This window comes from Motacilla alba, chromosome 10 (assembly GCF_015832195.1).
Source record: "Motacilla alba alba isolate MOTALB_02 chromosome 10, Motacilla_alba_V1.0_pri, whole genome shotgun sequence".
In the NCBI taxonomy this organism is placed as follows: domain Eukaryota; kingdom Metazoa; phylum Chordata; class Aves; order Passeriformes; family Motacillidae; genus Motacilla; species Motacilla alba.
In genome coordinates, this window is record NC_052025.1 from 10,038,727 (window position 1) to 10,063,230 (window position 24,504).

At 40.4% G+C, this 24,504-nt stretch overlaps 2 protein-coding genes across 5 annotated transcripts in view; both read left to right on the plus strand.

Moving 5' to 3' along the window:
- SLC12A1 (solute carrier family 12 member 1) overlaps positions 1–5,114 on the plus strand; it is a 47,121-nt gene extending 42,007 nt beyond the window's left edge. For all 3 annotated transcript variants that reach the window (XM_038146795.1, XM_038146794.1, XM_038146796.1), the window contains exons 25-27: positions 938–1,073; positions 3,049–3,116; positions 3,870–5,114. In XM_038146795.1, the coding sequence (XP_038002723.1) occupies positions 938–1,073; positions 3,049–3,116; positions 3,870–4,005 (340 nt within the window). In that variant the 3' untranslated portion in view covers positions 4,006–5,114. The remainder of the gene's footprint in view (positions 1–937; positions 1,074–3,048; positions 3,117–3,869) is intronic.
- Positions 5,115–9,911: 4,797 nt separating this feature from the next.
- On the plus strand, positions 9,912–16,879 carry DUT (deoxyuridine triphosphatase). Of its 2 annotated transcripts, none has more exons than XM_038146798.1 (7): positions 9,912–10,242; positions 10,791–10,953; positions 12,413–12,504; positions 13,556–13,600; positions 14,986–15,060; positions 16,001–16,071; positions 16,504–16,879. In XM_038146798.1, exons 1-7 carry the CDS (start codon positions 9,927–9,929, stop codon positions 16,558–16,560), a joined length of 819 nt encoding a protein of 272 aa, XP_038002726.1. In that variant the 5' UTR covers positions 9,912–9,926; the 3' UTR covers positions 16,561–16,879. The 2 variants fall into 2 exon arrangements, with proteins under 2 accessions (XP_038002726.1, XP_038002727.1); XM_038146799.1 differs by having other exon boundaries at positions 10,201–10,406.
- Positions 16,880–24,504: the final 7,625 nt, after the last annotated feature.

Sequence of the window (24,504 nt, forward strand, 5' to 3'; positions counted from 1 at the left end):
TCTATGCCAGGCACTTGCTAGGCAGACCACTGTATCTCTCTCCCAGCTGGCACCCCATCTATTTAATGAAGAATGAGAGGATTATCGCTATTTTACATACTGAAACAGACAGTGAGGATGTTGACAAATACTGACAACTTAGCAACAGCAACACTAAATGCTGCATATCACAGCCTTTAACCCATCTCTTGGCTTCCTGGCCATACAGCCAAGGCCAGCCTGTGCCCAGTCTCCCACTTCACAACAAGGCCTGTCAGCACCAAGTGCTCAGAGAAACACACTCACATCCATACAAAAGAAACTCCCTGAGGTCTCTGAATTTTCAACAAAGGGCAAGCAAGGAAGTACTGAAAGACAATAAGGTTCTCCAGATGAAAACATTCAAAAGTTCAAGAAACAACTTGAAATTTACAGAGAAAATCTGAACACAATTCTGAGTCCACATATAGCAAAAAAACCTACAGTGTTTCCTTCAGGCCCTTGTCACAGGCAATTTGTATCACCTGTTTATCCATTGCATTAAAACCGTATCAGTGAGGTGACTGGTCCAGCTAGTGCTGAAACAATAAAAAAATGTTCAATCCTCGTGAGGAGACCCATAGTCATTGTTAATATTAGCAACCAACATACTGCACTTTGCAGTTACAGTAAAAATCATTTCAGTATTTTTGCTAGAACCAGGACAACGCAGAAAATTCTCTGCTAAATGCAGTGTTTAATTATCCTCAAATAACCTTTTAATTATTCTCAAATAACCCAAACATACAGAAGTGGCACAGATATAACTTGGGGCACAATGTAGCAAAGAACAGTTAAAGATTTGGCATGTTTTTCAGCTATAATTATTATCAGCGAGGCCCGTCATACACAGTGACTGTGAAATAAGTTAGTGAGTTCATACCCTGCAGCAAGGCCTCCTTTGTAATTCCTGTTTCAGCTGGAAATTCTTTGAAGAGATGATTGAACCATATCGCCTCCATGAAAGCTGCAAAGATATGACAACTGCTGAGAAATTAAAGCGAGAGACTCCATGGAAAATTACAGATGCAGAGCTGGAAGCATTCAAGGAGAAGGTAAAGCCTCACCTACTTTCTTACATATGTACCTTTTCTTATCCTCCAGATGTTTGAAGTGATTAGTAAGAAAAAGTGAAATAGCAGAAATGGCATTAAAAACATGACATGTACAAACCTGTATTTGATATTTACAGATTGGATTTATACTGTAAACACTGCAGAGGTGGGTTATGATTGCATTATTGAGCTCTCTCTGACCTTGGCATGTTTACACAGTATTTTCCAGGCTGATGAGAAGCTCTGCCCACATCAAAGCCAGCCAGATGAGAACCACCTCTGAACCAGAAGCCACACAGTTACTGCACTGAGCCTGAGCTAATTGGGTCTGCTGAGGTTTATTAAATGTCTCCACTGTTTTGGAGCTTGAATCTCTTAAAGGGTGCAGTTCCAAACATTCACCACTTTGGGCAATTTAGAACTGAATCCAGACACTTCAACTAAACTAGAAATTTCTCCAAAGGCAGGGTTGAGCATGAATTCTTACCTCAATGGCAGAGTGAAGACTAAACCACTTTACCATGCAGAAGCTCTCCTGCAGTTCAGAGGAACTTCAAGGCTGATGCTGGCTGATCCACTGAGTGAATTACAGCCCAGTCTGCTCTTTACATTTGTTGGAAAAATACCTTTTTACCAATGAACCACCAGGATTCATCAGGCCAGTGACAATAAGATGCAAATTCTTTCACCCTTAAGAGACAAGTTCTCCTGTAACTCACAGAGAATTAATCTAGCAATTTTAGTTACTGTTCCTGTGGAATTAGCCTGAGTACATTGGGAGTTTAGTTATCCCCACTTTATAGTGCTGGTAACTTCCTCAGCAGAGCAAGCATTGCAACTCTGAGCTCAGAGCTGCCAGAAGTCACAGCCTGACATATTACCATAAGCAGAAATCAACGATGATTTAAGATAACACACTACACTACTGACTGCAGCAGCTGGGAAGCAGACTGACCGCTCACTGTGCCATCCTCATCGTGGAGCTGATAATCAGCATAAGGTTATGTAGTCAGCTATGGGCAGAAAACCTTAGAATTATTATCACCTTAAATTATCAAAAAGTGAGAGTCAGAGCCCTTAAAACACCTCAGTATAAAAGATAACAGGAATATAATCACAGATACTTGAGTGCAGGACTAGTGAGGATACAACAGGAAAAAAAAAACGTAATTAAGCCTGGTCTTGTCTAGGTCACTAATTAAGGAACCAGAAAAATTCCTCTGAAGTTGAAGAGAGTCAGCAATACAAAAATGCCAAATTACTCTGTAAAACAAGAACAGCAACAATAAGTTTAGCTTACACATCTGGAAAAACATACCCCTTATCTTCAGAAGTAGGGCAGTTCTGGGAATTTTACAGAGGACATTAGAACACATTTACAATTCCACAGATAAAAACCTGGCAGCACAGATAAAGGGTGATACTATAGGATGATTCTCATGAGGTAACAGCTGCCTACTTTATGAGGGTTCTTACCTATATAACATGTACAAGAACCGTGACATTTCTGTAGAAGGAAAATTTAAGATCTGAATGGAGAAAAATCTACTTTTTACTTTCTCCAGGGAAAGAGAAAATAATTTACAAAATCAGTTAAGATACATCTATCTTACATAAACCTGCCCTGGTCTCTTGTTCCCTGTGACTGGTGGTTAAGCCATAAAAATACTGAGGGCTTGAGCTTGATCATAAAGTAAGTTCAGCACAAAAATAATCCCTGTCCCCAGGAAACTTTACACAGGGGTGAACCATTAGAGTGGCCCTAATGTAACTACACCAGTCAAAAAGCGTGGCTTAGCCTCAAATTTTGCCATGGCTGAGACTCTGGACCCCAGAGCAGACCTGGCTTCCAGTGCTGCCAAAGCAACAGCAGAAAATCTTGCAGGCAAGGGGGCGTGTAGAAGTCCGTAAGTCACCAGAGCTGAGGAGCACTGACCTAACTGATATTTTTCTTTTCCTGTTGTGTTTTAATCAGAGTTACCGCCAAGTCCGTCTGAATGAACTCTTACAGGAGCACTCGAGAGCAGCCAACCTCATTGTCCTGTGAGTTGCAACATTTTTGATTCTAAGAATAATGTGTAATGGGATTCTGGACTAGAGCTACAGAAACCCTTGTGTTAATTCACTGAGCACAAAAGTAATCTTTTTAGTACCTTCTGGAGAACTTGCATCTGGACTGATGCTTCTCTGGGACTGCACTGAGTATGAATCTTTCCTGGTGATGAAGCAATTGCATAAAGGAAAAGAGGCCACCAATAAAATTACCCAAAAAGGCCCTTTCCAGAATAGATTTTTATTTACAGACACATTTTTTATACACAGCTTCAATAAATTAGCTTGCACTTGTGAGACACAGATAAACCTCTACAGTTCTATTAATTCAGTCTCAAAAAAAAGGGGTGGTCATAAAGTGCTTACCACAAATTGACCCGTGTTTTAAAACTCCCATCTCACAGTAACTGCAGATCAGAAAACAGACTGATGGACTGCAAAACTGTGCACGTGTTGCATTTTTATCCTTTTTAAAAAATCATACTATGTGTGAGTTTTATGACCCCAAAAATATTCCTTACCAGTTTAAGCTACTATCAAAAGCAGTTCATGTCCAGTACAATCACGTGAGCAAGGGTTTGCAAATTAAGGCCTTATGATATGAAAACAATCTTGTAGAGTAATAATATCAAATAATATCAGAGTTGTATATGAACAGGGATGTCTTCTGCTTAGTATTTAATGAGAAGCCTGGGCTACCCCTGCCTTCATAATGATAATTTCATTTTCCCTCTGCCCAAACAGGAGTCTCCCTGTGGCAAGAAAAGGAGCAGTGTCTGATTACCTGTACATGGCTTGGCTAGAAATTCTCTCCAAGAACCTTCCTCCAGTCTTAATGGTCAGAGGCAACCACAAAAATGTACTGACTTTCTATTCTTAGAAAAAACATCGGTGCCTGGAATATGCCTTGCTTGATTCCAGCAGCTACATTTTTAATGGAAATTGTTCAAAGACACACTCATTTAATACAAACCTAAAATTTTAATAATTGACAGATTTTTTTTTCTCAAAAATCCAAAGCAAAGAATTAGACAAAAAAATGTAGATGGTCCCTGCTGGTGTTACACCCCAGTACAGGCAAAAGAAGGAAAATCTACCTGCATGTCATATGAGACAGCAAATATTTTGAACACACAAAGGAGAAATTCTTCTGATTTTATAAAGTATTGAAGAAGTTGTTGATATTTACCATAGAAAGCAAAAATTACTTGTGATAAACCAAAAGATTAAATCTCTAATAATTTTTTCAAACTGCAGTATCATAGTTGCTAATGGGCACACAGTAGGATCCAAATGAAATGCACCAACTTATGAGACAAAAACCTGTATGGCATCCATCAGGTGTAAGTCATGAACGGATAGAATGCAAGTAGAATACATGCAATGATTTTTGATTGTAATATTACCAAATTAGGACCTATGCCTACAGCAGATGCTTTTACTTAAAATGTTCTGCTAATTTAAATTAATTCAAACACTTCTAATTCAGTCACAAAAAATTAGATATATAAAAATATGGACTTTGTTACAAGACTTGATAATGCATTTTCAAGTTCTGACATGCAATGGAATGTGTGATTGAAATAATTAAATGTTGTAAGTAAATTTCACCAAAAAATCAATAAAACACTAAATATTCTGACAATTTTTGCTATGAATGTTAGAGTTAATACAATCTGACATTATACATTGGGATAATATGTACAGTGATTTATGTGATTAGAAAACAAAAACTCGTTAGCTGAGTTGAATGCCTTACTTTTGATTTTTATAAAAGATTTCTCTGGTTTTTTGACTTTCTAAATAATATTAATTATACACTAACTTAAAATAAAGGCAATTCATTAAGTTGTGTAATTTTTCTATTTTCTACTCTGCAACATTATGGTACTTTATAATTTCAGCTGTCAAGAAAAGCAGCTTCTCTTTTTAATGGGTAAAGCTATATCCTGCGTGTAAGCAATATTTAAATTAAAGGCCATCAAGGAACATTTATTTATTTTCTGTAGTCCTGCAACTCCTTTGTGGAGATCAACCAACATGAAAGCCTCATGAAAGCCAGGGAACCCTGAATTTCACTAAATGTATATTTTAAAGCAGGCCTCAGCTTCCATCTTGCTTGAATTATTAGACTTTAACTTGTAGTGGATTTAGCCCTCCATCTCCAAAAATGACAAATATTTAATATTCATATTTTTTCTGAGTTCAACAGCAACAATTCAGCAGAACATGGCAATGTAGCCCTGTAAGCCATACTTTATTTTCTCTATCTAATAAAGGCAGGATATTAAATATTGATATTTTCTCATAATGTTCTTCCTTTACTTCTCACACATTTACAATCAGGCTGAAGGATCATTTTACAATCTAACTGCATTACACAGAAGTTTCCTCCACATACCAGACTTCCTGCACAATTCTGGGCAAACCAAAGCTCACATTCCGCACCTGAAAACAAGGAGATTATTCTCATCCGTCACAGGGATGTCAGCAGTGATACTGGAGCTTGTTACATGCTGCTAGGTCCTTGCAGTTCCTTGCAGAATTGTAATGGTCACCATCCTCTCCACCTCACAGACACAATCTGAATGGCACCCAGCCAAAACCAAGCTTTTAGGGAGGCTCCCCTTAGGCTTTGTGGGTTTCTTATCACACAAGGACCTGGAGGAATTCTACACCTCTGTTAAGCCCTTTCGTGATGTATATAACCGGGGATTGTTTCTTAAATAGTCCCAAATACTGTCATTCTCAACCTGCAGGGAACATTGACCCAACTGTTCTGGGGAACCCTAAGCAGGTCCAAAAAGAGAATGAGCACAAAAAGAACTAGCAATGGCACTTTCAATAGTACTCACACTTCTCTCTCACAAACACACTGCTGTGGGCATTGCAAAAATAAATCCCAAGAGATACCTTTCTAAATAAAGTCGTCAAAAACTAGGTACTGACATACACATCTCTATAAAATCACTTGCTTACACTACAGTGACTAATTAGAAGATGTACTCACACAACAGTGCAATGGGATAAGCTCAGGCTGCAACAGCACGCAACTACCTAAATGTGTTATTTCCACAAATTCACAAGTAATTTAAACAAGTATCTTCCTAGCAGCTTCTACTCTCTGTTCCTCACCATGATTTCTGAAAGTTTGTGGACCAATCTGGAGAGCGTATTAATTATGAACTGTCTTAAATTGCAACTTAGATGGCAAAGTTTTGTTAGTCCACCTACCTCATTTCCAACTCTGTAAGACAGTTCTGTTGCAGTTGAGACAGCCACAAGAGTAACACCACACCACTTCAGAAGGCTTCAAGCATCAGCCCTTCTTGTTCTTCAGCCCAACCTTTTACCCCCTCATGTTCATGCACTGCACTGTGTGCCCTCTGTTCCCTTGTGCTTGGTCAGGGCACCTGGGCACTCCATGGCTCATGGCTGTCAGTGCTGCTCACCTGCTCCTCACAGCTGCACCCACCGGGGCTGAGGCTGGGCCAGCCCCATCCCAATCACCACAATCGGTGTGCCTACACAGTTCTTTATCCATAAAACAACTGCTGAATTTTTATCATCAAGTTAGTAACTAAACTAATTACATGTTTGACGTCTCTAGGAAAAAATACAGCTCTAATGCTGTCTAACAGATTTTTAGCTTATATCACACTACCAATTCCACACATTTATATAATTTAGGCTGGATTTGGTCAGTCACGACAAAAGCAAGCATGGGTAAAGTGACCAGGGACATTTAAGTCTGAAAATACCACTGCTATGAAGCAAGGACAAAGAATATTTTGAATTTTGTTCAAAAGCCTAGGCATCCTGCACAGCTAAGCTTGTGCCTGAGGGCCTGTTAAAATGATCCACCATTGTTCCTCTCATCAGTGAATCTTACCTTTCCCTCCTAATGTTAGTGCAGCTCCAACAGGTATCACAGAAGGCATTTCATCATAGTTCAGAGACTACACTTTCCTTAAATCTTTTTACAACCACTGGCAAGTTGCTCATCTTGATCACATACCCCTAAAGCACAGTCCAGATTATGCAGCATTCTTCCAATGTGGTTTTCATTAGATCCCAACAGAGATTCTTTTTGAAGGGATAGTTTCTTTATTTTATTTTTAAATCAGCTATCCAACAGTGCAAGTAGAAAAGCTACCTACCCAAAAAGGCACTGCATTGTGAGGATTAACAACTGTAACTACACTGCCAAAAGCATGCTGTTATCCTACTTCATACTCGAAGGAGTTTCCACTCAATCTTCATCATCACAAAGTACAAAGCTCCAGCCACCAGCATAGGAAATTCCATCAGTCTTAAACCTCAGCAATTTTCATTACATCTTTGAAAAGTCCTACCCAAAGCTTTCCTGACTAAGCAATACTAATCCTCAGAAAACCTAGACATTTCTCATTTTCTTCTCTCTTTTTCTCTAATTCCATGTGGGATTTCAAGATCTTTTTGGCAAAAGCAATTTCAGCACCTGATCTGTAGTTTACAAGCCACAGACGTCAACAGGTAACAGGAATCTGCACTGCAGTGGTACACATGGGGTAAACAGCTACAAGCAGTCTTAGCTACTACTGCCTCATTTAACTTCCCCTAGCTGTTTGTCACCTCCCCTCAGGCAGAGGTTCCCCCACTGTCAGCAAAGCTGGGGGAACAGAATGTGAGTAATCCTCAGTATTTTCAGCTTGAATTTCAGGGGTCTCCCTCAAACTTCTTCCTCTGGTGCTTTGCTGTCATTGGACTTCAAGGAAGTGATGTGTGGATCACTCCAAGATCCTGCTCTGTCTCCCTTGTTACCACTCCAACTCTTGGCAGCAGAGCAAAAAAACCTTCAGTGCTGCAGCTCTGTGCTAAATGAGTGACTCATCACTCAAGTTACAGATGAGGAAAGTCAAGGTTTTACAAGTGCTGTGCTTCAGCAGAGGTCAGGCCACTGCTCAAACATCTGTTGATGCTGGTACCTAGGGCACAGCCCCCTGGCAGCTGTGTCGGCCATCGAGACCCTGTGGGCAGCGCTGCTGAGGGAACACCTCACACTGGCCTTGACTCCGCAAGGAAAAACGGCAACAAACAAATACAGGGAGTTGCAGCTCACATTCTCCACAAACAAGCGCAATAACCCAAAATAATGCCATTGGCTGGAATTTCATCAGAGAAAATTAAGTTTCAAACAAAATCAAACACACTAAGGTTTGTCTGGAACAGAGTAAAAAGCAATGGCAAAATTCCACAACCCCCATGCTGTGCTGCAAACATGCAATCAAAAATAGAGTATCATTATAAACAGACAACATCATAACAGCCTGTTTAAATTACAAACCTTCATCACTGGGAAAGAGACAGCTGTGCTAAGGAAGAATGGGGTGGGAAGTTGCTGTTTTAAAGCCAGGGTTTTCTTCTAATAAAAATCCTCATTTTAACACCAAAACTTCAATGGGGAGAATTTTGTGGCTATTACCCCGAAAGAGGCTCTGTTTCTTTCTGTGTACAACAAAGCAGCCTCCACTCCTGCTCTCAGTCCAGGCAAAAAGGCAGATGATTTCAGTTTATCTCAGTATTGTTTTTCAAAGTCAGGAGGAAATGCCCAACGGAGAGCAGCACTAATCAGCAATGAGGAATGCAGGAAGGTTTACTGACTCTACAGAGCAAGCAACACGTTCCCAGAACCAAGGTAAACTTGGTTTTAGACTTCCAGCATAAGGTTGGGGGGGTTCCCCTTGTAAAGATCTGGAAAAAAACAATTGTCATTCAGCTGAGTCCTTAATAATCTTTTTGGATGAGTCCTCCTCTCTATTATTCATGGGCTTCCAGGCTACCTCAAGCACAGTTTAGAACCCAGCCTGCTTCACCAAGTCTGGCCACTCAGAAAATTGGTCCTTTTCTGTACTATAATGCAGGATGCAGTCATAAACTCCATAAAGTCCTGCTTGTATAAATAAACATTTACAATTAGATACTAGTCTGATACAACTTCAATTCCTATAAACTTCAATTTTGGATAGCTTACATCAGAAGCCATAAAATATTTTCAGTAATTTTTTCACATGGGTCTGTGTTACATATATATTCTCCTTCAAATGGTGCATACTATTTAGACTGAAAATACTGAACGGGAATAAAAGTAAGCCCAAATTAAGACATTCTTAAAAATACCTTTCACAGCTGAACTGCAATGTGTAGTAAAGGTTTCACTGCCATCTGGCTGCATTTAGAAAACATAACATAGCAAGACCATCACATACACCTAAGAGTTTAAAACAAAAATCACAAAAACTAGTTGTTTGACAAAATCTAGACCAGCAAAAAGAATCCAAAAGTCTGTAGCTATTATGCAGAGCCAAATACCACCATTAGCCTCACCAGAGACAACTTTAAAACTATGAATCCAATGGGTCGTCTTTTCAGGCCATAGCAGAGAGCCATGGGGGAATTCAGGAAATTCCCTATTCCTAGGGATATAGTTATATCCTGTAGAATATATCTATATATAGATAGATATATAGATAGAAAGACATAGATATGGGAAAAGCAGGGAGGAAATTACATCATAAATCGAATGGCAAGATGGCAGAGTGTATTAAAGACAATGAAATAAGTCTTCTGCTCCAAGACAGAAGAACAGGGCAGGCCTAGCACAGACAGGTTTTCCCATCCACCTCATCGTCAAGAACTGTTCTCCTCTCGTAAGGCAAACGCTTCTGCCGTGGCCTGACCATTTCTGAAGGAGTCTCTTTCTGCCTCTACTCTGTGCAACGTGCTCTAAGAAGATCTGCTTTAACAGCAGGATTAGACTGGATGCTCTCCAGAGCTCCCTCTCAGCCCCGAGCACCCCGTGACTGTGGAGGACAGCGGCTGTTCGCAGCCCGCTGTGCTCAGCCCCCCCGAGCTGTGCAGCGGAACAACGGCGGCCCCGGGGCTCCTCTGAGGGCGCCGCGACCGCCCGCGCCTGCCCCGGCCCAGCCCCGGCCCCGCCCGCCCGTGCAGCCGCAATCGCGTCCCCCGGCAACGCCGCGCGTCCCGCGGGGTCCGCCCGCCAGCCTGCGGCAGCGCCGCCGTCGCCTTCCGAGGGGCGCCGCGGGCCGGGCTGCTGCCCGAGGGGCTGCGCCGGCAGGTAGAGCCCGGGCAGAGGGAGAACGGGGCGCCGGCACCTCCGCCCGCCCCCCATGAGCCGTGCGGAGCGCGCCGGGGAGCGGTCCATGGCGCGCTTCCTACACGGCGGCGGCGGCGCTATGTTGGCCCGGAGCCTCCGGTGGCTCCGGCACCGCTGCGGGCGCTGTAAGGAGGAGTGGGGGAGTTGCGGGGCAGCATACACTGCCCAGCCCGCATCCCTCGGGGGCTTTGGGGGATACGCGCTCCCCAGCCGCACCACGGGCGTGCTCGGCGCCCCCCGAGGCCCGCCCGGCTGTGCCGCGGTGGCCGCGGTCCGGGGCGATGGGCGAGCCCCGCCTGACACACGGGGCGGGAGCCGGGGAGCGGGGGGCCAGGAGGAGCTGGGCGAGGCCATTCTCAGGGAGGGGGGAATGGGGTTGCGCCGCGCGCGGAGAGGCCGCGGACGGGCCGGTTTCCCCTCCTGTTCCCGCCCCCATGGGCCGCGCCGGGTTTTGGCGGGTTTTTGGCGGGCGGGTGCCGTCCCTCACAGCGTCTCTCCCGCTCCCTCAGCTATGCCCGCCTCTGAGGCCGTGCCGCAGCCGTCCCCCAGCAAGAGACAGAAGGGCTCAGGGCCTGGAGAGCCCTCCGCACGGCTGCGCTTCACCAAGCTGTCCGAGAATGCCTTCGCCCCCTCCCGGGGCTCCGCGCGGGCTGCGGGTTACGATCTGTACAGGTGAGGGAGAGTGCGGGTCCGGCACCGCGGCGGGAGCCCGCGCTCGATGCCGCCCGCTGGGCGAGCCCTGGGCACGGGGCTCCGGTAGCTGAGAGGGCCCGCGTGGCCACTGGCCGATCTGAGTCCCCAGACAGTCTCGCTGACCATGCAGGAGAGGAGGCCAGAGCTGATCTAATCAAAGCTGCCTTGCTCTATCCCTCACCATTTTCGGGTATCTGTGGTCCAGCCATGTTACAGCATAGATTTCATCAGGCTCACATGCAGTCCTTGGCTAAAAGTCAGTCTTGACAGGGCATCCAGAATTGCTCTTGGTGGTCACATTGGCCAGGTTGCGTTCCTGTTGAAAGGAAAAAATGGTAGCACACGTGGGCCCTCCTTGCCAGCGCTTGTGCTGTTCTGCTTTCCGCTTGGCTGCGGGGTTGCTGCCTGCCAAAGGGCCTTGTGGCAGTTCGATAGTGCTCCTAGCTGGAAACCACGTGGGTTGATGTACAGACATAGGTTTTGGTTTGAATTAATAATGGTCCTTATTCAATGGCTTTCACTGTGTTCAGGATACCCGTAGCTAGACTTGAGGTTGTTGGCATAGTGCTCCTGTGATCAAGTCACTAGTTTTGAACGAGTGAACTTTGCCGCTGCCACTTCTAACTTACCTTTTTTAGTATTACATAGAAGAACCAGCCTTTTTCTTCCTTCACCTCTCTGACTTATTTGCTGAAGATTAACTGCACCACACCTCACCCTTTTTTCTTTTTATCCCTTTCATCTCACCAGGTTTGTTTTTGTTCTTGTTCCAATGTTGCACTGTAGACCTGGAAAAAGTCTATTTTATAGAAAACCTTGCAGTGCTTCCCAGCATTTAAAAAGCAGTTCTTCATCAAGGTCAAGACATGACAAGTATTGTCACCACTGCTTTTCATTAGGCCTCCAGTTGGGTAACTTTCAGCAAGCTCTTAAAATCTGTAGTTCAATGTTTCCAGGAGAATCATGTGAATCATGAACTGCCAGACTGCTCAGAAAAAAAAGTTGCCTAAAAGATAACTTAATAGATTATTAATTTTGATTACAACTAGTTTGTCTGCTGTAGAAAGCTTAATCAGACTGTATTATTCGTAAAGTTTTTGCTATTGCACAAAAAATACACAACCCAGTTCACCTAATGGCTACTTTAAACTTGTACTTTTTTTATATCTTACTAATTAAAAAACATTTGAAACTGGCAATTGCAGGAGTATGCTGTTCAAATGACACTTCTGGAATCTTAAACCAGCGCCATCAGAATGGCAACATCTTGTGTTTTAGGATCTGCGTTCAATTTCGCAAATCTGTAAATATTTGTTATTTAAATTTCATGGTATAAATTCCCTGGCATATTAATTCTGGGTAACTTTGTACCTTAAGTTACAGTAAAGAAACTTTAAAAAATATCCTATATAAACTCATGTTTCTTTCTTTAATGTAGTGCCTATGACTGTGTGATACCACCCATGGAAAAGGCTGTGGTGAAAACAGACATTCAAATAGCACTTCCTTCTGGCTGCTATGGCCGAGTAGGTGAGTACACAGCTGTCAGAAGGCTGCAGAGTCATTCTAGAACAGGTTTTACAACATCTCCACATTTAGATTCTGCCTAAAGCTTTCGGAATTAGTCAGCACAAAAAAGGAATGCCACGTGGCTGTGTGATTTACTCAATCTTGTAGCGTTTTCCTGTTACCTGCTGTCAGCTACATTTGAGGTTTGGTGTATGTTGGGTGGCCAAAGGATGATCAGCAAAAATGCCTGTACTCTCCATACAACTTCACAGGCTCCACAGTAGTTCATTACTTGTATGCAGTTTCAGAATTCAAATCACAAAAACCAGTAAGTAATGGACATACAGAAAATGCATCCCTGGCTGTTTAAAAATTAACCCCAGAGTAGCAGTGTAGTAGAATTTGATGACATATTGTGATAGAGTAGTTGAGAGAAGCTGTGCCAGATATTCTGTTTATTTTATGCATCCTTTTATCTGAATTATGTATAAATTCTTAAAGTAAAAAAAGCAATAGCCACTCCAGTGGAAGAACATGAGTTTGCCATGTCCTTTTATGTAAAAGAACACATGCATTTCTCTTACCCAAAGAAAATTTTAAAGATCATATCATTTTTAGTTCCACATCCCAGTAGGCTAAGGTAAGTAAAAACCCAAATCCCCACACATAATTTATCTGTGTATAATACTGCCTAGGAAATTGCTTGCCAGGTATTGTTTTCCTTCATAACTTAAATGGATTGACCTAATATTCTTCTGAGATGATGCTGAAGCAGTGGTAGTCACCAAACATAAACCAAGATTAGACAGTCTGTCTGCTCCAGTTGCCTTCCTTGGAGAAACCTACTCTGCAATTGCATGTCAAATAAAGATTGCAATTTTATTGTTGCCTTTTGCAGCTGTTAATCTGTTTAATATATATGTAAACTCTTTAAGTAACTCCTGTAATATGTTTATTTTAAAAAGACTGGAAACAATTATCATTCCCAAGACTCTGTGCAAACACACTATATAACCTATACTGTCTTTTTAAAGAAATAAATTGTAAGACTTTAAAAAAATTTCTTTTCTAGCACCACGTTCTGGTTTAGCTGCAAAGCACTTCATAGATGTTGGAGGTGAGCTCTTTGTTCTTTTTATTAAGACTTGGTAAGTCCTGATCTCAGAAGTGCCTTAGTTTCACACTGTAATGTGCAAATAAATGATGGCTTCTTGAGGAGTCTGGCAAAAGGAGATACCTGGGTAACACCTGAGAGAGACAGGTCATCATAATTATGTTAACACTTTCTTAATCATAAAAAAGATTACTGATTTTTATTTTAATAATAACTGTGTCATATTTCTGTAGGCAGTGCCTGCCATAGAAGTTACTTTTTGGCTTAGGCATTAAAGATGACTTCTTACATGCTGGTTTCTCCTTTTTTTAAACCAGCAAGTTAACTTGAGAATTGCAAGTTTTTCTAAATTTTCAAAACTCAGGGGATATTCCCAGTGTTACTAGCACCTTAATTAAGAAGCTGTTCAGAAATGCCATTGGATTAACCCAAAACATTACATAAGAGAGCTGTGTCAATACCTTTTCCACGCTGGAGCTAGTGCAGAGATTGCATGGTAACTATGGATCATATGCACTACAATTTTTCAAAAGCTGAAGGAACTACTTTTAAAAGTAGGTTTTTATTCTTAAATGTGCATTTTGTGGTTCAGCATTAAAACTTCAAGGTACGCTCACGTACTGCAGTTTCCTCTGGTGTTAGTAATCTTTAGTGGTAGTACTTTGTATAAGCTAGGGAATGTCTTGGAATGACATTTAATTTTAGTATTTGAATTATTTCTGAAAGTAAACTTCAAAATACATACTTAGGACCACAGGGAGACCCAAACTCATATTTTCTACTGGAAATGCATTTCCTCTGAGAGAAAAACTCTAAAGAAGCAAAATATCATTATTTTAATGTGCACTGGTAGCTAGTCTTCTGAACTATGTAGTTAATACAGTCATACAAAATACAAGAGTAAGCTAGTTTTAAAGTCTTGGTACTAGAATGTAGCTGTATGACAGTCATTTCCTTACAGCTCTGATTTTGTTACCTTGCCAGAGGTACAGGATTTGGATCTGTGCAAATCCATAGCTCTCAAATGAAATGTTAGAGTTAAGAACAGATTCCTGCTTGACACTGAACGAGCTGGAGTTAGCAGAACAAATGGGGCCTGAATTTAGTCCAGCTGTCTTGGTTTCAGGTAGGGTGTTACTACTAAAATTAGTAGTACAGTGGTAAAGCACTTCTTGACATGTGATGGTGTTTTTCAGTTCCTTTTGCAAGACTGATAAGCATTTTTAGATCTCAGTATTTGCATATATATTGTTAGTTGTGCCTCAGAAGTATAAAGGATGTCATTATGAGATACTGTAATCATTTATTAATCTAAACCTTAATCTAATCTAGTTACCTCGTACACTGATATTTACTAACTGGGTACCTCTGAAAATTTCTCCTGACAGCTGGTGTTATTGATGAGGATTACAGGGGAAATGTTGGTGTGGTACTGTTCAACTTTGGCAAGGAGACATTTGAAGGTAAGTGTTAAGCCTGGCAGAGCCTATTTTCAGCCATCTGACTGGGAACGAGAAACAAATTTTTTCTTTAAAAGTTTATGCAGAGGTAGAACCAGCTGGGAACATTTTTCTTCTCTCAGTTAACAAAAACATAGATACTTAATAATGTCCTGTCAAGGGAACATGTAAAGATTCTACTCATAGCAAATTAAGCAGCATGCAAAAAAACTACCCCCAAAACCACCACACCACCACAAAAGCAAACCAAAACATCCCTACTTAGCTATGCTTTAGATTCACAAGCTGTAGTGAAATGCAACTTTGTATTAAGTTACTACCTTTCTCTGAAAAAAAAAAAAAACTAGCTGAGCAGTATTTGAGAAAAACCTTCTCCAGAATCCTGGGAAGCATGAGTAACAAAGACAGGATTTTCCATTTATTACACTGTCTTTCTGCAAAAAGTCAGTTTTAAGTTTCAGTGCCCAGTTGCAAGAGATGTGCTTTTGTGGCTTCTTCTGCATCTTCACATCACAAGCTGCTTAGGGAAGTTCTGTGAGCCAGATTGCTTATTAGTGAGAAACTCCATTTTCCTTTTACCAGTTTGCCTTTTTCCCCCCAAATTCCTGGGTCTAGTTCATAAAAGGAGCTACATTATCCATACAGCTGTCTCTCCCTCTCTGCAGTGTTTGTACGTAATGAACTTAAGATGCCAGAATTTGGCAGCAGGAATGAATGGAAAGGCTTTGAGCTGGTACAGCTGCTGACATTCACCACAGAAGGACCAAACAAAAGTTTATCTTAACCTGTATTTTTCTGGGTCTGTTAACATCTGTTTAGATAAGTTTCAAATAAGTGTTTTCACTTCTAGTATATTCTGATATTCTTGAAAGAAGATTGTCTAAAGTCTATAATCGTTGTTCACTTTTTTGAAGGAACTAATAATATTTTAACTTCTCTGCAGTTAAGAAAGGGGATAGAATTGCCCAGCTCATCTGTGAACGCATTTATTATCCTGAGCTAGAAGAAGTTGAGGTAAGTTGCCAAAAGAAAATATTTCTGCTTTTTCAATGATTATTAGTTTAAGATACTTGCATATAAGAGAAAATTTATTATATAGATAAATACTGGGCTAAAATTATTTTCAGGGGTAAAACTGCAGAGCAGCAGTACTACCTGAATGAAAGTCTTGATTCTTTGTACATACTTGCATAGATTTTATTTTTTTCTTTTTTGGTAAGTTTTCAGAGTTTTTGAGGAGTAGTTCAGTATATACTAGAAATGGTTGTCTGACAAGCATTTGTTTAAGCTTGTACAAAAGGTATTCTAAAGTGTCTTGCATACATTTTTTTTTTTGTTTCTTAATGATAGCTCTTGTTACAAGTAAATGATAGATAATATCTCTTGTGTAGAAACAAAAAGCAAGTTAAGGCACTAAACCATCTTATCATAATTGATGTCTTTCAGGCTCTGGATGATACTGAACGTGGTGAAGGTGGCTTTGGCTCTACTGGAAAGAACTGAAAATTACTTGAATATGCTTTCTATTTTTGTTTTTTGTTATACTATTCCTAAATTTTCATCTGAATTAGAAATATGATTTCTGGAGTACATGGAATATTTCAAGTTTTATTGAGACTTCTCTGTATCTATCCTCCAGTGAATTTGTCTGCATAATGAGGAAATATGCATGACTGGCTTGACCAGCTAGTTGATGTATTATTTTCTCTTTCAAGATGTTTAGTCCTCAGCAATAAGAACACATTGTTTATGTGGCAATTATACTGTAATAAATGAAAAAATAACTTGATGATATATTTTATTTTACTCACCTAAACTCCAACAGCCAATTGTTTCCTTGCCATTTTTGTTAGACTTCTGAAAGCTATCTTCCACATGGCTCAGGATTTCATGCTGAGAGCCTATATTGTACAGCATCAGTGACAGTATCAATAGGACTTCCCACTCTGACTCCAAAATCAGAATAAGACAAAGATATTCAATTTTGCATCCTCTGCAACCTGTCCAAATACTTGTGTTTCTGTTCAAAGCTAAAGTTCTGACTTTGATCCTTAGCTGATCTTCAAGTGGCCAATTTTTCAGCTCTCTTATATTAAAAGAAAAAGCAATACAGTGTTTGAGTTAAATAACACAACTCATCTTGAAATAACTTCTATGTAGTAAATAACAGCTATGAATTACACTTTTGGAATATTTGTTACAAATTTATCAATATGTTAATGTGGAAGTATAATTTTGAATTATTGAAGCAGTGCACAGTTGGCTTTTTTAAGTTCACTTTTGTCCAGTTAACAGAGATTTTTTTTTTAATCTGTCCTAAACCTGATCCAATAAGTGTGTGGAATTTCTTAAATGACTGTCTAATTTTAGTTGAAAGAGCATGCAGAGAAGAGACGAGAAGAAACAAAAAAGGAAAGAAATGTGACTATTTTCCCACTTTACATAAAGAATTAGAAAATGGTCTGAAGCTCTCAAATGCTTTCTTCTGCAGCTGTCTGTACTTTTAAGTTTTTCTTATCTGGAAGATCACAGGTAGGAAATACTGTGCTTTAAGTTTTAGCAGTGGAAAGGTGTGCCCTTTGTAGGCTGATGTTCATACTGCTCTTCTGCTGGGTAGTTTCAGCTCAGGATAATCCTGTGGGTATTAGTTTCATGTTCTTGTCTGGGACTGTTTTTAGTGAAGTAGGCCCAAAATACTACACGTTTTATACATTTTATCCTGCCCTGCCCCTGCAAGTAGAGATTGATCTTTAGTTGTTTCTTTCCCCCAGAGTGTTAACCTGGTGCTTAGTAGTTGAGAATTTAGGCACAGCTTCCTCAGCTCAGCTGTTATATTACTCTATGGCATGGTAGGAATTTTTTAAATGTATTTAATATTTTCTAGATCAGCCACTAGATGGCACTTAAAGTTTGCTTTCTTTTCCACTTCTTTTTCAGAGGTATTTTTCAAAGATCTGTTCATCTATAATTAAGAGTTGATGACTCCCACTGGGACTATGTTGGTGGAAAGAAAGATGCAGCAATATTTGAGTGAAAGCAGGCAAAAGTATGACCATTAAAGGGGGAACAATGGCAATAATTTAAATAAGATTTGGGTGGTTGCAGTGTTTGCATAATCCCTCCTGGCATGCAAGAGCAGTAGAGAAGCCTGTGGCTTTTCTCTCCTGCTGCGTTTCAACAAAAATGGAAAATTGTAATGAACAGCAACATTTTTCCTATCTTTCGTATTCGCTGTGTTCTTACTCTCTCTTCCTCCATTCCTTTAAGTGGAATGCAGACTACTTAAGGATTGCATTGTAATGAAAGTAGTGTATAACCTGGTAAACTCTGCATTGGATTTTCCAAATCAGATGCCTCTGGCTGCAAGTTCAGGATAAAAATTAAAACTTACTTACTACATCTTAACTCACTAAGGGTGGGTGATATTTAGTAACCTGAATTATGTAAATTAAGCTTCCCTAGTTTCTGTATTGCTTGCTGCTCCTGTAATAACGCAGTTTGGAGCTCTTGTATTTGTCTTCCTCCTAACTTTCTAATTTTTCTTTTTTCTTCTTTTTTTTTTTTTTTTTTTTTTGGTTAAATAACTATCATTGTATTTTGGCTTAAAGATGGTTAAGTAGGTTTTGGTATTAAGTAAACTTCTATGACCCTGCCTATTTCCTGTCCTGTCAAACCTTTCCTTGTAAGAATAACAGTGTCCTTTTATTTGGTGGAGTGTAGCATGATGTTTTTGGCAGGCACAACATTTTTGACTTGCATAAATTTGTGACCTCAAGTGCAAGAAAAGTGAATGCTTGCTTCAGTACCTCATGGTTTTTGCCTAAAAAGAAAAGTGTCCACATGGCTAACCATTACAATTTCTGAAGGAAAATTATCAGCACACTTATTCCACCTGATTGCACATGACTGCACTTCCAAAGAAAAGAACCAGAAATAAAAATAAGTATTTTGCATCTAGTTATGTAAGTTACCGAAAGCCTGAAAATATAGGGCAGACTGTACTGCCTTGCTGGTTTCTGGACTTGGCACACATGGCACTTCCCTCACTAACAGCTATTTGGCAGTCTCTACCTCAGAAAGGATGTGATTCTGCAAAGTGTAAATTCGGGTCTGCTGCTGGGCAAAGAATGTCATTGCATGGTTAAAGATTGCAGGATCAGGTCTGAAGTGAATTTACGTAATTATTTTCCTAAACTTTCCCTCCATTAGTTGTGTGGTTATTTAGCTCTTTACCACTGAAGTGATGCTTTTCCCCTACTCAGAACACAGCAAGAAGACCTTTTACCCTGCCAAGTCTGAAAACCTGACAGATTAATTTTATAATTTGAGAGCTTTCATCCAGAAAATAACTACTGTATTTTAACATGTAAAGTGTGTTCAAACAAACACATGTGAGCTGTGTACGCCTACTTTTCCCCTTAGATTTTGATGGGGTATTTTTCATTGTCACAAAAAAATTTATATTAACATTCTGCATTTTAGAGGCCATTTGAATAGTATAATTCATAACAAGAGTTTTGTATCCATCAATACTGCTCATAGCCTTGAACTGAAGAAAGTTATCTTTTGTCTATTATTGATTGTAGCAAAGGAATTAATTTGCTTTCATTTTGAAAAAGGAAAAAGGAAAAACAAACAGACATGAATGTAGCATCCTTGGCCAGATTCTTTTGACATGAGTATTTTTGTTTATGGATTCCTACTGTGAAAGGTTGTCTCCAAGTGTCCAAGACAAAATAACTATGTGTCCTTGTTGGAAGGAAACATCTTCCCTTTGCAGCTAAACTGATTGTGACATGTCTAGAAAGCATGGTAGTTATCCAGTGCTGTCTTGCTAATACACCTCAATCCTGAAGACAACCTTCCCACCTGCTTAGTTTACACTCTGTTCACTGCCAAATTCCTGGGACCCTTCCTTAGGGTGCAGGGGAGCATCAAGGAATCCCACTTGTCAGGTTTTCACAGCAGCAAACACAAAAACACCAGTCTCACTATTCCACATAGGAATGCTGCTGGCAGCAAGCCAAGCTGATCAGCATTACAGGTAATTCAAGCCATTTAAATACTGCAAGAGTATTTTTCTTCATCCTATATGTCATGCTGTATCTTAGCAACATGTATAGGCTAGAACAGTCAAAGAAAAGGTGCTGTTTTGTTAGGGGAGAGAGTATATTTCAGTCCTGTTCTTACTTCTCAACTTGCATTTAAGTCATTAGTAACGTGAGGAAACTGAAAAGGGCGCTGTGGCAACGACAGAAAATCATGGATTCAGCAACAGAGAACTCATTGCTCTCCCTGGACATGAAGAGGAGGTGACTGAGAGCTCCACTCATCTTGGTGAGGGTTATTTTGTTTGGGATGGGACTTTTTGTCTCGTTAGTTGGGTTTTAGTACTAATCATATCAATTAAGCTACTAAAAGTTCTCCAGAAAAAACTGGATAGAACTCACTGCCTGGAAGGCTGCCACCAGATGTAAAGCCAAACTGCTGCACCAGGGAGGCAGCAAGGTACTGGGTTTTTTTGTCGAAAATAATTTCTTATTGTACACTTTGTTATCAGTTTCTAGCCAAGAAAGGCTTTAAGAGTGGCTTTAAAGAGGGCCTCATATTTCTGGAAGCCTGACAGATGTTGTATCCCGCCCTAGGTCACCTGCAAAGAGCCCCCAGGCTGCTGTTCATAACTTTCCCAAATGGCAGTTGAGTAACACTGACTAATAGTCAAAACAGGCAAGCTTTCACTATTGTATCTTGAGCAGGCTGGAGGTCTGCTGTGTGGGAGAAAGAAGCCTCTGTTTGCATTTACTTTTTATTTGCATGACCTTTGAGATGCTTAGCATTTATGGGACAGCCTGGATTGCGCAGAAAAACACTCAGGCACTTCCAGGTAGTTTGGATCTGCAACAGGATTTTTCAATTCTGTCTGCTCCTGGCCACCTGCTTGCCAACATGACCTGCCTATTTATTTTTACATCATTATTTTCTGCTAATAAAGTTGATTTTAAAACTATGAGAACCTAAACTAATAACAATAATAACAAATTGGACTCCACCTCTGTCCCCTTCCTCCTGAAGTTTGCTATTCAAATGTACAGAACCAATGTTCAAAGCATGGCTGGATATTTATTACAGCATGCAAATGATCACTGATTCCAGAGCTGCATACAAGCTAAATGAGAAATTATTACTCATTTGCAATTATTCCAGGAAATCTTGAGTAGCTGCCAAAATAATAAAACAGCTGGATGAGAAGAGGGATAGGATCAGTTTAAGCTGGCACTCAGGCTAAAGAAACTCATGCAAAGTCACAGCCATGGGTGTCTGGAAGACTCAGCTTTATCCCACTGTGGAGCTGGTGCACAACATCGTGCATTGTTACATGCTAACAACATCTGCCCAGAAAATGAGTTACTGCTCCAGTCTCCATTGGAGAGCACCAAGTGCCTCTAGAGCCACAGATGAGCAAAAACAACTGCATCAAAATCAGAACCGTGATAGGTTTGTTAATCAAGACAGTCTTGTTGATGCTAACCCAGGTTAGAGATTATATAAGTGGAGTTTATTACAAATACTGTGACTGCACAAATAGAGTAGATGTGGAGAAAGCTAAGGCTAAAGTCATATTTTATGATGCATAGGATCTCCCTGCATAAATCCTTTTCTCCTCATGCCATTGCTCATTGATCTCTACTGTCTGGACCACCAAACTTTCATCTCCAGGTGTGCTATCAGCTAGCAGGCAATGGTAGGAGTGATTAAATAGGAGGTTGAAAAATTCATGTGAAACTTGCTCACTTCTAATGAACAATAGAGAAATAATTTGAGATGTATTTAACTGGAACAAAAGAAAAGTGCTTATAAGGTAGGCATTAGAATAAAAAATTACACGTAAGACCAAAGCTCCTGGCTTAGCACTATAAAGCACATGCCTTTAGTCCAGGGAAAACTCTTTTCTTAAAAAAGTTGCCTCTTCTGCTGATAAAAGTACATTCCATGGTCTCACTGGTCTGTGCATATTCCCAAAGTCTGGTGCTATAGCTGGCAAAGCTTTATTATATTCCTGCATTACATAGAGCACTGTGCAAATGCTAAACAAAAGAAAATGACATCCAACTGCAAACAAAGACTTACCCTTTCCCACAGCCAAAGTAGCAGTCAGACAAAGGCTTCCTCTGAATCCTTGCTCATTGTGTGAAGCACAATTCAAACAATCATCAAATGGTATTAATCATGGCATTCCATGGCTCTATAACTAATATTTTTAAAGTTATCCTGCATGGTAAATATAATTTTCAGCAGCTGAGGACTGTGAAACTGATACAGCCTTCATCAGAATGCTAAGGGTATTGGTGTTGCTTTAAAACTATCTCCATACTCAAACAGTTTCCATCCAGAGACGTCTTCAAGAAAAGTCAGAGTATTGCATGTTTTAGTACCTATGGAAGTATTTTATTCCCTCAGAAAAAATATTTGGGTTCATGTTTATTAATGCCCAATACTCAAGGTCAAAAAGAACATTCATATATTTGGCCAGAAGCATTGCTTTGCATGAGATCAAGATGCCAGAAGGTTATACTTGATTAACAGTAGGTGCCCAAGGGATTTGATTGAAAACATTTGGAAGTATTAAATCAATAGCTGTCAAGATTGCTCTATCTATAAATGCAGTTGGTTTTAGTAAACATGTGTTGAGTGGTTTTAATTTACCTAAGGAAAATGTGTTGGAATTATGGGGTTTTATGTGTTTCTGGGACATGAGCTCACAAATTGCCAAAGAACTTTGGCACAATTAAAAGGAGTGAGAGTCAGACAGACACTTCAAACACTAGTAAGGGCAAATTTTGAATGTTTGCCAAGTGAAATGCAATTAATCAGGGTCTCTGCACTGAGAGATGACAAAAATCTGTCTAAGGAATAATTACCAAAAGAGACAACTGTGGGGTGGGACACAGCATTGGCCTCATATGATCTGCATACAAGAAGTCATTAATATAGAATTACATCTGAGATACAGTTTAGTCATAAGACTGAAGAACCTTCTTTCAGAATTCCTTTTCTCCATCAAAATGAAACATAGAATGTTTCTATTATTCCAGAGGCTCAAAGTTATTCCTAAGGGCAATAACTAGTCAGCTATGTCATACTCTCCCTAGGGATGCTGTGGAAACCCCTCTGGCTTGATGCAGACAAAGAAAGGAAAAAGCATAGCACCAAGAACAGCCCAGCATTGCCTGGTAGGTTGAGTAGATGACCTGACAGGTCTTTCCCATCTATAATTTTCTTCTGTGGCTTCAGTACTGAAGGCCCTGTGGACATCCACAGTGCTCTTGCTTTCCTGGAAGCCTTAATAAAGATCTGGTTTGGAACTCAGAAATACAACTAATACCACTGAGCATACTATTCTAGTGTGGTGTGAGAGGCAAAAAGAATGCCAGTGGGAACATACCCCATCATGCTAGTTGGTTTTATTCTGGCTTTTAACACCAGGATCCCGTGAAACACTTGCATCAATGCATTCTAATTCCAATGGTTGTCAGCATGCTGCTTACTTCAGTGCAGAAAAACCCTGGTGCATAACCAGTTATTGTACCGTTTACCCAAGATAGTGTTTGGATTTATAAGCTCACATGTTTGACCTGACCCTGAGACTTTGGATCATTAGGAGATGCAGAAACTAATCTAGATATCCTCACTCAGCAACAAACGTGTCAGTATTTATTTTCTACTCTTCACCTAGTCTGTGCCTACCAGAAGCCTCTTCTCTATAGCACATCCACTTGTAAAGTTGGTACAAGGTCACAAAAGCCTCTTTATCAGGTTTATCCATCAGTCTGAAGACCAGACTTTCTACTGTACCCTGTTGCCACTGGAATTACTTAAGGGGCAAACACAGTTCCAATTCTACCTCAGAGTACAGCAGGAAGATTCACAATCTCTCTTGTCACCCAAAACTTGGTCACTTGCTTCTCCACAGCAGAGACACGAGAAGCCCCTAAGGCAGAACCAGTTTGTGAGCAGTTTCTGTTGGTCTTTGGAGCCGAGTTCCTCAGCCAGCGGTCAGATTTCCAACGGTTTGCAAAGCCCAAAGATATTTTGCCAATACCTTAACTAGATCAAATATGGTAGCATGTAGCCTACAGCAACCCAGATCTGAATCTGGAAATCTGGCCTTTGGAGGACTGGTGGAACCAGAGGAATATTCTGACTCAGCTGGAGCAGCTTCTCAGATCTGAAGGAAACTTTGCCCAGTGGGAACTCACAGCAGGTCGCAGCTCAGTTTCTCATGAGATTGGCCACATCTGTTCTCTTTTATGCAAGAGAAACACTTCATTAGAGCCCTATGTAACCTTCTGTTGGGCAATACTGGGCACTCCTGGTTTCATCAAAAGATGAATCAGTGGGTTCCATTATTGCTTCATACCTCAACAGTAAAGTTTTGGGTGGGTTCTT